Consider the following 11,995-nt stretch of genomic DNA (forward strand, 5'->3'; position numbering starts at 1 on the left):
CAATAAAACTTCCATTTACCCCGCAAAAAAAGTTTCACTTGGTGACCATTCTCCTCGCAGGTGGCGGCCGGAGTTTGCAGTTGCTGGAGGCAGTGTGGTTGCTCAACGGTGGGAGTCTTAATTTGATGTGTGGCGATGGCGACCCAGCAGCGCTCTCAGGACATGTCTCTTCCTCGGCCGGTGCTTGTGTCTCGAGGTCATGCACGTTTCATACTGCAGCCCAAAGACACCACAACAGTGCGGAGAAAGCTCAAACATCAGCGGTCGCTCCCAGTCGCCACTCTGCCTTTGACCATGAAAAACATCGACCAAATGAGTCATCCCATCCCACTCACTAATAGCCCAGGCCCGTGCCTCCCAATGCTGATTAAAAAGGCCCATAAAACGACTAGATCAACAAGCCCAATTAACAGATGGAAGAATGGAACACCAACCTTGGGAAGACCGAATCAAAATCGAGGCATTTCCTATTTGACACTGCAGTTGCCTGCTATATTGCTAACGCGCGCCTGCAGCAAACGCCCCCTCCCGCGACTGGGCCGACCTGTTTAACTATTTCTTTCTTTCATGTTAAAATTCAAAAAAAGGTGCAATAGCAGAGAGCAACTAGTTAACGAGCGCTCCTTCGGGAGCCTCGTAACGATCAGCATCACTTGGCGCGCCCTCAGCCATTCGTCACGTGTCGTGCTCTGGGCGCTTCCTTCGGATTTTGTTTTTTTTTCGCACGCGTTTTCGGCTTTTTAAATGGTTTTTTTGGTTTTTTCGATATTTTGGTTTTCACCGGTCTTCCTTAGCTTTTCAATCAAAAAAAATTGCGCGAAAAAATGATTTTTTCTTTTTTTTCCTTTCGCGAGAGTCACGGTTTTGCTTCCGCGAGAGGCACGGTTTTGCTTTCACGAGAGTCATGGCCGTGCCTCTCGGAAAAGGAAAAAAACGCATTTTCTGTTTTTTTATTCTTTCGCGAGAGTCACGGTTTTGCTTCCGCGAGAGGCACGGGTGTGCTTTCGTGAGAGCCACGGCCGTGCCTCTCGGAAAAGAAAAAAACGCGTTTTCTGTTTTTTTTTTCCTTTCGTGAGAGTCACGGTTTTGCTTCCGCGAGAGGCACGGTTGTGCTTTCGCGAGAGTCACGGCTGTGCCTCTCGGAAAGGGAAAAACGTGTTTTCTGCTCTCTTTTTTTTCTTTCACGAGAGTCATGGTTTTGCTTCTGCAAGAGGCACGGTTGTGCTTTCACGAGAGTCACGGCCGTGCCTCCTCGAAAATAAAAAAAACTTGTTATCTCTTTTTTTTCCTTCCGCGAGAGGCACGGTTGTGATTTCGTGAGAGGCACGGGCGTGCCTCTTTCGGAAAGGGAAAAAACCCGTGCTCCCGGTTCGGTTTTTTCGTCCGGTTTTTTTCTTAAAAAAAGTTCGTCAAAACCTATCAATATGGGATTTAGTTTTGAAGATCTCGACGCGAGGAATCCAACGGTGAAAGCGGTTCGAGATTTGGACGCACGGTTTGAGAGCTAAAACGTTTTGAATCAACGGATCTACGAAAAAAGGGAAAACTCACAGGTTGAGACAAGTGGCGCGCTGTATGTGCACCACTTGTCGCAACCAGGGGAATTGGAGTGATCTTTGCAATGAGTACTCTTCAATTAGTGATTTCGGCGATCGCAGGGGTTCGAACTATAGACATTTTAATTCAGAGCAAAGTGTAGTAACCGCTAGGCCATCTCGATTGATTGCGCAGACCCACATTGTCTTTCCCATTTATCCTCTGTAGTTTACGGAACTTTATTCTTTTTATTTTTCCTTTTTTTTTCTTTTTTCTCAGAATTGTTTTGTTCAGCTTTTTCTCAATATTTTTATTTTTTCTAAATGCGTGAACTTTTTGTTCAAATTCGTGATTTTTTGAAAAAAAAATCAATGAACATTTCTTCAAGATCGATGAATGTTTTTTAGAAATCGACGAACATTTTTTCGAACTCGATGAACATTTTTTCAAAATCGATGAATGTTTTTTCAAATTTGATGAAAATTTTCCAATGTTGATGAACTTTTTTAAAAAATCAATGAAGTACTTTTCTAATTCATGATTTTTTCCCCAAAGTTGGTGAACTTTTTTCAAAATCAATGAGTTTTTCTTCATTATTGATGAACTTATTTCAGAATCGATGATTTTTTTTTTCAAATTTGATGAATTTTTTTATATTGGATGAATTTTTTAAATTCAATAAAGTGTTTCGAAATTTTGATTTTTCAAAAAAATTGATGAACTTTTCCCATTTTTGCGATTTTTTTCAATTGGTACAAACCTTTTTGATTTTTTTATTTCTTTCAATTCGTGTTTTTTGTGAATGCTTTTCAAATTTATGTTTTCTTTTTTCAAATATAATTATGATGAGTATATAATACTAGTATATGTTTAATTTTTGTACTTAATGAATGGTCAAATGAGATATGTTTCCATTAGTAATCAACAAACTGAGCATGTCCTATTGGTTAACGCTTGTGGGCATTTACTTTTGTGTTCGGAATCCCACTTCTCTCGATTAATCTTACACTCTTTTCTTCGCGGTTTGCTTTTTCTTTTCTGCAGGTCTCCTGGGCCGGCCCATGTGGTGGGGCGCGTGGGAGCCAGCTATGCTTAAGGCGCCAAACGGGAGCTGTTTCCTATTTGGCGCCCGCTGCGCCCGTTACTGGGTTAATCGCAAACCGGCGCACACCCCCAACTCCGACCTGGGCCATCCCATTTTAGATTTTTTTTGTGTGTGTTAAAACTGCAATTTCTGCAAAAACACGGGCGTGGTGACTCGAACCAGGGACCTCTTATACTCAAGTAAGTCGACTAACCACGAGGCCACAACGACCTTGTTTGATAACTTCTCGCTTTTATTTTATTTCTAGTTTCGTTCCTTTCCTTTTTCATTTTTCTTTCTTCTTTTCTTAAATTCGTGAACCTTTTCAAAATTGATGAACTTTTTTTCAAAATTAGTGAACTTTTTTCAGTTTTCTGTGAATTTTTTTTCAAAATCGATGAACTTTCTTCAATTTTTTGTGAACTTTTTTCAGAATTTATGAACTTTTTTCAAAATCAATGAACATTTTTTCAAAAATAATGAACCTTTTTATAATTTTGTGAACTTTTTTCAGATCCGATGAACTTTTTTAAATTTCGATGAACTTTTTTCAGATTCGATGAACTTTTTTCAAAATCCGATGAACTTTTTCAAATCGATGAACTTTTTTTCAAATTGATGAACTTTTTTTCAGATTCGATGAACTTTTTTTCCAATTTGATGAACCTTTTAAAAATTTTGATGAACTTTTTTCAAATTGGATGAACTTTAATCAGATTCAATGAGCTTTTTTTCAAATTTGATGAACTTTTGTCAAATTCGATGAACTTTTTTAAAATTCATGAAAATTTTCCTTTTTGCGAATTTTTTCCCATTGGTACAAACCTTTTTGAAAATATTTGATTTCTTTCAATTCACGGTTTTTATGAATGCTTTTTCAAATTTATGTTTTCTTTATTCAAATTAGTATAGTGGATATATAATACTTGTATATATGTTTGAAGGTTTGTACTGAATGAGTGGCCAAAAGAGATTTTGTTCCACTAGTAATCAAGTAACTGAGCGTGTCCCAGCAGTAACGCTTGTAGGCATTCACATTGGTTGTCGCAGTTCGAACCTCGATTCTCTCGCTTTTTCCTTTCCTGCACGAATTGCTTTTTTGCAGCTTGCTGGGCCGGCCCATGCGGTGGGGCGTGCGGGCGCCAGCTACCTGTTCGGGCGCTTAAGGCGCCGAACAGGAGCTCTCCAAACGGGAGCTCCCCAAAATCGATGCTACATGAAGGTCGTCGTTCTAACAATGATTCTCATAGCTTAGCAAAGTTTTCCCTAAATTTAGTTCAGGGGCATTGCATGTGGCTTATTCAACCCGATGATCCCTTATGTATCCCACAAACTGTGGTATTTGATGAATAAAGTCATGTTCATCCCTTAAAAATAAAAACCGAGAGAAGACCGAGTCAAAATTGATGCCACATGCCAAATCGATTGCCTGAAATCGTTACTCAGAGTTTCAAGCCCAGGGAGTACATGTTTTTCAACTGATTTTTCATTCAATCTATGCCTTCAGAAAATTAGAAGAGTCGGAATTGTGCTTCTTAGTTTTTTTATAAGGCATATTCTTTAGCTAATTGGTTGTTTTTTTTTCTTGAATTTGTCCATCATTAGCATATGCGGGAGTAAAACACACAAAATTCCCAAAAGAAAAGGTGAAACGCAAAGCTAGTAGGAGAAATCGATTGATCGTGTAGATGATAGTATATAAAGTGAAATACACCATCTTCCTCCATGATCATTATTATTATTACATCATGATAACCCCTCCATCATCTTCCTCCTTGCAAAATATAAGCGATACCGTAATTATAGATAAGTGTGCGACGACGACAAATTGGGTTGATGGGTGATTAAAGAGTAGCCGGGATAAAGGAGGAGGCGCACGCGATCGAGCTTCATGCTGGTGGAATGTACTCGTAGTTCAGGCGTGGAGGTTGAGCCGCGGCTTGCGGGCGGTGGCGGGGCTTTGGTTGTCGTCCATGACGGTCTCGAAGGCGCCGACGAGCGCCTTCACCTTGTTCACCTGCCGCAGCTCCAGCAGCTTGATCCGCGCCTCCTCGACCGCCTCGTTGCTGCGTGCCGACTCCCGCCGCCGCGGCGTCTCAGCATCGAACGACCGCTTCCCCGTCGACGTCCTCACCCGGCAGCCCTGGAACCTCCTCACCACCTCCGCCTTGATGTCATCCTCGCGCTGCAGCTTCTTGGCCACCGCGATCTTGTCCACTTCGGCGACGGTGTCCTCCGGAGCAGGAGGAGCCTCCTTCTCGGGCTTCTCCTTCTCCATCTCCATCTCAGCGGCGGCGTCCTCCTTCTCCTTCTCAGCGACGACGTCCTCCATCTCCTTTTCAGCGGCAGCGGCGTCCTCCTTCTCCTTCTCAGCGACGGCGGCGTCCTCCTTCTTCGGCGAGTTATTGTGCCCCTCGTCCTGTTCCTCTGCCACGGGCGCCAGCTGATGGATCACGGGCGACGGCGGGTTCGCCTCGTGTATGATCTTCTCCGGCACGATCTCCTCCTGCTTGGAGGCGGCTCCGGCGTCGACGACGTCGTCGATGATCTGATCGTCCATGGAAAAGACGCTGCTCTCAGCGTCGGACCCCTTGCTGGCGACCGACCCGGGGCTGTCCACTTCGCCGACGTCCGCCGCCGCCGCCAGGTTCTTCTTGCGCCGGGACGACCTGCCGCCGCGGAAGGCGCGGGAGGCCCGCTGCATGAGCTTCCTCGGGGAGAACATCGACGAGTACGACGCCGACTTGGGCTGCTGCTTCTTGGTGCCCCTGGGGGTGGCCGGCGGCGTGTCGGTGGACGTGGCCGCCATGCAGTTGATGGACGGCGCCTTGTGGCGTGTGAACGCCGGCGCGTTGGCCGTGGACGTCGAGGCGCGCGCCGACTGGTACTGGGAGGAGGAGGAGGAGACGCTGAGTGGCGACGGGGAGGGCGCCATCCTCGCGCTCGCGCTCCGCTGGAGCGCTGGCGCGCCGCCTGCCGCCGGTGAGGCCCTACGCTGCATTGGCATATAGATCCGCAAAGGACAACCGTAAGACGTGGCGGTGTTAGGTCAAATCGAGAACAACCCTAGCTACGAACAAGGCGTCCAATAATTACATCCAACGGAGCTCCGAAAATTATGGTATATATAATAGGAAAACCAATTCTAGGAAGATTGGGAACTAAGTAAGGACCAGGGGTCCAGGATGTAAATGTTACTTGTATTTTTGAGCGTGTATTTTGGAGTTGTTTGTAATTAAATTCCATCAGAACTTAAATTGGATTTGAAACATGTCTAATCAAAAGAACTGATACTGCAGAGTATGAATTATTATTTTTCAACACATGGAAACTCGATTATGTGTTTCAACCGGGCCAAATAACCGACAACATGTCCAAGGAGGACATTGTTACTCGGAACATCATAAATTGTAAGTAAATTTACCTGAAGACTATACGACTTCATTTCTTAGAGGAGGCGGAGAGGGCGACGCGATGGATTTTTAGCTATAAATGTGGCGCCGCGCTAAGAGGTAGGGAGGAGACAAAGGGCCCCATATGAAGGCCCCAAGTGGCCTAAAAATTGCACGGTGAAGGATTGGAGGAGATGACAACGGAGGAGCGTGCGCTAGGAAGAGGGCGAATGCAACAGTTAAAACCGTCTTGGGGTCTATTGTTAGAGAGGAAACCGAGTAAGTTGTGGAAAAGTTCATGCATGGCCTCAAGTGCTCATGTCCAGAATCACATGGCTTGGAGGAATTTTAGGAGCCGTATTTTATGTGCCTCTCACACCTACGCATTTGTAATATTGTGTGTTTAGGGAATTAACATATTTTAAAGTCTAATTTAGATATGAAGGTGATATCACTATAAATTTCTTTCATTGGTCAGGAAGTAAAATTCGCAAACTCTCTCATGGATTTATATCAAATAGTTCGAGAAGATAGGTTACAAGTCGAAGCCGCTATACAAGCATCTCGGTCAGTTGAACACAGAGGAGTATCAAATCATTCATTAAATAGTCTCTCTCTCTCTCTCTCTCTCTCTCTCTCTCTCATAAAATACGCCCAACCTAAGATCTCTCGCCAAAAAAACACCGAACATCTAAACCGGCGGGTTCCCTATTCAATAGGAAAACACCCAACCTAAGATCTAAACCAATGGGTTTCCTTTCATGAAAAGAGGCCATATCTACACCAGTTTGCCATATCTACACTGTACGAGCCGTCCAACCAAATTGCCCGCTTCAGTTGTTTGGAAGTTTCCTTGATTATTCGATCTTTGTTTTTTCCCTTCAAACCCTACCGTCGTTTTCCTCCGACCCCTCACATCCTCCTACCCTTAAACCCTCCTATATATGGCACTCCGTCCATGCTCCACAGATCCCCAAGGTGAGATCTAGATCTTCCCCAAAGGCACCTGCTATATCTTCTCCCTCAACATGCTCTACCTTCGAGCCGGTGCTCATTGGCAGGCGTCGCCGAGGTCGGCCCCGACCCGAGACGGGGTTTCCATCCAAGCCAACACATTCCTCCCCCACGTGTACCATGCCCCCATTTCCCTCTTTGATCATACCTCCAATGGCACCTTCGATCCAAAAACATTGGGTGGCCATCCAATTCATGTGGGTAAGCAAAGTACTCACCCGAGTCTTCAGAAGAATTCATCCCTGCGTTGAGGTTTCTCGTATGCATCACATGTTTTCTACAGCGTAATCATCACATGTAGTAAATGGTTTTTGGAGCGATATTCTATTAACCGATTCACCATGGATGGGTTACTCTAGTTTATACCAAACAATGTCCATAATAACCGGTAATTTGGTATATACAACTACGAAAAAGGTTCTTGAACATAGCATAGTAAAATGAGCCAAAAAGGGAAATTATATAGTGAGAATTTGACCCAAAAACTCCTTTATTATGGACATTGTATAGTATAACCTTTAACGAATCTAGAAAATAACTCATCCGTGGTGAATCGGGTAATAAAATACCGCTAAAGCATATACAACAGGTGACGATGGCGTTGTATAAAACACGAGATGCATCCCAGCAAACTCAATGTAGGAAAATGGATGAATTCTATTGAAGACTCAGAGTGTCCATTTTCCTTACCCGTGGGCAATGGATGGTCGGACGAAACTTTTGGATCGAAGGCCGCACGAGAGCGATGATCAAAGCGAGCGACAGGGGCACGGGGCATGTGGGCAAGGAAGGTCTCGGGTTTGGATGGAAACCCCATTTGGGGTTGGGGCCGACTTTGGTGACGCCTGCCAAAGGGCATCGACTCAAAGTTAGAGCACGTTGAGGGAGAAAGTAAGGCAAAAGGAAAAAAATCTAGGAGAAGGACGCGTGACAGACGCTGGATCCATGTGGATCGAACGCGAGCGACGCGACCGATCGAACGTTTCGGCCAGCGCGCTGGCGTGAAATGTTTTCTTAAAAAAATAATGGAGGGGTCGACTAAGACTTCGTAAGAAACCAGTCGACTGAGTTTTAGTTGTTCCAAAAAAAATAGACTAGGTTGGCGTCTTGTCCGGTGATTCTGGAGGCGATCCCCAGGGCGATCGTGATCAGTGCCTAGGGTTTTTCGATCCGCCGCCGCCTAGTCTCATCTGGCGTCCTCGTCCTCGCGATTGTTCTTCCCCTGATTCTCAACCCATCCACCAAAGCCTTCTACGCGTTTCCCTAGGGCGTGTGGTCGTAAAACACCTGTTCCTAGGAGGAGGTGGGGGAGGAAAGGGAAGCGGAGTCATGGTGGTGGAAGGAGTGGCAGGGTTCCTGAAGGGCTTGAAACTTTCAGAGGAAGAGAAGAAGGGCGTCAAGGTTCGGCTGTCATCCAGGGAGAGAGGGAAGGAGTCGATGATGCAGGCGGTGGGCAAGGTCATGTCTGAGAGATTGGCGCCTCCAGATGCGATCTGCCTCTCCCTGGGCAAGGTTTGGTGTCCGATCAAGGGGATTGATTGCAAGGAGATTGGTGTGAATCAGTTCGTCTTCACGTTTCACTAGGAGTCGGGCAAGCGCAAGGCGATTGAAGATGGATCATGGATGTTTGACAAAAAACTCGTGGTGGTGGAGGACTACGTGCCGAGCAAGAGGCCAGAGGATTACGCCCATAACAACATCCCAATTTGGGTTAGGGTTTATAACCTCCCCCTTGGCATGATGAATGACGAATCCGCAAAGGACATTGGTAACATCATTGGTGAGTTTGTGGAGGCGGATACGGGGGTGGATGGAGTTGCCATGGGCAGGTTTCTGCGGATCAAGATCAGGATGCAGATTGATAAACTAATTATGAGGGGGTTTACCCTAGACGGAGAGGAGGAGGGGTGGAGAAACATGACGAAGAGAAGGTTGCGATGGAGAGTGGGGAAGAGGAGGAGGACAGAGATTGGTGCAGATTTGAATACGATTTTTTGTCAGACTTCTGCTACACGTGTGGGATTATTGGCCACGGGGAAAAGGACGGTGCTACAAAGGTGAAGAAGGGAGAACGGTCATAGTTCGGGCGATGGCTGCGGGACGATATGGGTCAACGTAGAGGATGGGCGGAGGAGAGAGCCTGGAGGTCTGGAGGCAGAAGCTCGAGCGGGCCACGTAACTATGGATACAACCGGTCAGGAGGGCGGTCAGGGAGTGGGAGCGAGAGGTTATCTTGGAGGAAGAGTGATTCCAGCGGAGGTGGCACAGGTAGGTCGGGGAAGGAGGAGGAGGTCACCAGTCGTGCCAAGAATGAGAAAGTTCTCCGGGCAGGGGGTAACCCAAAAAAACTGGAGCTCGGTGACGGTGCAAAGCGGCAGCAATCTAATCCTATGGGGCAAGAGGTGGTGGTAACCGCTGATGACCCACAAGTATAGGGGGTCAATTGTAGCTCTTTTCGATAAGTAAGAGAGTCGAACCCAACGAGGAGCGGAATGAAATGACAAGTAGTTTTCAGCGAGGTAATGTCTGCAAGTGCTGAAATTGTAAGTACCAAGTAATTTGATAGCAAGATAATTTGTAACGAACAAGTAACGATAATAGTGACAAGTATGCAGCAAGGTAGCCCAATCCTTTTGAGGCAAAGGACAGGCCAAAACGGTCTCTTATGATAAGCAAAGCGTTCTTGAGGGTACACGGGAATTTCATCTAGTCACTTTCATCATGTCGGTTCGATTTGTGTTCGCTACTTTGATAATTTGATATGTGGGTGGACCGGCGCTTAGGTGCTGTTCTTACTTGAACAAACCTCCTACTTATGATTAACCCTCCCGCAAGCATCCGCAACTACGAGAAAAGTTTTAAGAATAAATTCTAACCAGAGCATTAAACTTTAGGATCCAAACGGTCCCTTACGGAATAGTGCATAAACTTGGGTTTAAGTTTCTGTCACTCTCTCAACCCACCATCTAGTTACTACTCCACAATGCATTCCCTTAGGCCCAAATATGGTGAAGTGTCATGTAGTCGACGTTCACATGAAACCACAAAGGGAATCACAACATACATACTATCGAAATATCGAACACATATCAAGTTCACATGATTACTTGCAACATGATTTATCCTGTGACCTCAAGAACAAAGGTAACTACTCACAAACAACAAACATGCTCATGATCAGAGGGGTATTATAATATGCATAATGGATCTGAACATATAATCTTCCACCAAATAAACCATATAGTAATCAACTACCACTAGTAGAAAACTGGGCTTTGGTCACAGGGCAATATTCACATTAGTCCCGGTTCAGTCACGAACCGGGACTAATGTGAGCATTGGTCCCGGTTCGTGCGGCCAGGGGCCTGCCGGGCCTCGTGGGGGCATTGGTCCCGGTTCGTCCGGCCCCTTTGGTCCCGGTTGGTGGGACAAACCGGGACCAATGGGCCTCGCTCCTGGCCCACCACCATTGGTCCCGGTTGGTGGCTTGAACCGGGACCAGAGGCTCACCCTTTAGTCCCGGTTCATACCATAAACCGGGACTAAAGGGCTGGTCCTAGTTGCGGTCAGTGTTTAGTCCCACCTCGCCAACCGAAGGGCGCTCACACCAGTTTATAAGCCCGTCCCTCTCTGCCTTGTTGAGCTCCTCTCAAAGTGAAAATATATGCCCTTATACAGGGAATTTGACCTAAATTCACAGTAAATTTCTTTGAATTTCATAGAAATTTATTATGAATTTAGGTTGAATTTTCTCTATAGGCGCATCTATGTTCTTTTTTTATAGTAAATAAAATAAATAAACCTTAATAAAATAAAATAAAATAAACTATAGTAACTAAAATAAATAAACCTTAATAAATTAAATAAAAATAGCAGCAGTAAAATAAATAAAAATAGCAGCAGTAAATAAATAAAAATAAAATAATTAAAGTAAAATACATAAGTAATTAGAAATAAAATAAATAAGTTTTTGTTGTAAGTAGAAACAAAGAAAAATAAATAAAGCAAAAGAGAAAACAAAAAACAGAGAAAAAAATTATGCCACCTACTGGGCCACCACGGCCTGAATACGACTAGAAACCCATCCATGGGCCAGGATTCAGGCCCGCAGAAGGCCCCACAGGCAAAGAGAACGGTTAGGCCCGAAAGCCTGCAGTTGAGAGGAGCTCGAGAGGGTGGGCGCAGCAGCACTTATAAACCACTCTCGAGCTCTCTCAACTAGCGAGGTGGGACTAAACTTTTGACGCGGGGCAGCACAAGGCCTTTGGTCCCGGTTGGTGCCACCAACCGGGACTAATGGGGGGCATTGGTCCCGGTTCGTGGCACCAACCGGGACCAAAGGCCTTTAGTCCCGGTTGGTGCCACGAACCGGGACCAATGAGTTCCCTATATATACCCCATCGCCACAGCAGAGCACTCCACAATGCTCTATTTTTTCTGGCCGGCGAGGGGAGGGCATTTGGGTGCTCTACCTCACCTCCTATGCACATGAGGTGTTCGATGAAATGTCTGAGCCACACTAGTTAATCTTTGTCCTCTCGAAACTCGACCTTCGAGCTCCATTTTCCCCGAGATTTGTCTAGGTTTAGCGGTCCGTCACGTCCCGTCCCCGTCTTCACCGCCGTCGATCGCCCGCGCCGATCTCGTCGCCAGCACCACCGTGGTGAGCCTCTTGTTCTTATCTTCTTTCCGAAAGAAAAAAATTCTTACTTTAGATAGATACTTGTCTAATTTTGTTACTTTTATTATTCCTTCTTATTACATAGTGCGATGGTTTTGGTATCCGCCCCTGTCGGCCCTCGTCCTGTCTATGATTCGGATGTGGTATATATATTATCTTTTTATAACTATTTGGTTCTTTTATTGTTTATGACAAATATGCCGACCAACGTGACATAGATTTTATTTATCTAGGAGGTGGTTGAACCAGAAATTCTAACCGACCCTATTGTCGAGAGGTTAAATTTAG

At 45.4% G+C, this 11,995-nt stretch overlaps 1 protein-coding gene across 1 annotated transcript; it reads right to left on the minus strand.

The window, feature by feature from the left end:
- Nucleotides 1-4,280: 4,280 nt before the first annotated feature.
- Nucleotides 4,281-6,235, minus strand: LOC123141214 (stress response protein NST1). The gene is made up of 2 exons (XM_044560417.1): nucleotides 6,045-6,235; nucleotides 4,281-5,615 (listed from the first exon to the last, which is right to left on the minus strand). The coding sequence occupies exons 1-2, from the start codon at nucleotides 6,063-6,065 to the stop codon at nucleotides 4,536-4,538; spliced, it is 1,101 nt and encodes a 366-aa protein (XP_044416352.1). The 5' UTR covers nucleotides 6,066-6,235; the 3' UTR covers nucleotides 4,281-4,535.
- Nucleotides 6,236-11,995: the final 5,760 nt, after the last annotated feature.

Source organism: Triticum aestivum, chromosome 6D, assembly GCF_018294505.1.
Source record: "Triticum aestivum cultivar Chinese Spring chromosome 6D, IWGSC CS RefSeq v2.1, whole genome shotgun sequence".
Classification (NCBI taxonomy): domain Eukaryota; kingdom Viridiplantae; phylum Streptophyta; class Magnoliopsida; order Poales; family Poaceae; genus Triticum; species Triticum aestivum.

Coding starts and splice junctions, on each gene's coding strand:
- LOC123141214 (XM_044560417.1), bottom strand. CDS start 6,065: ATGAAGTCGTATAGTCTTCAG. Junction 5,616..6,044: donor TGAAGTCGTATAGTCTTCAG/GTAAATTTACTT, acceptor ATGCCAATGCAG/CGTAGGGCCTCACCGGCGGC.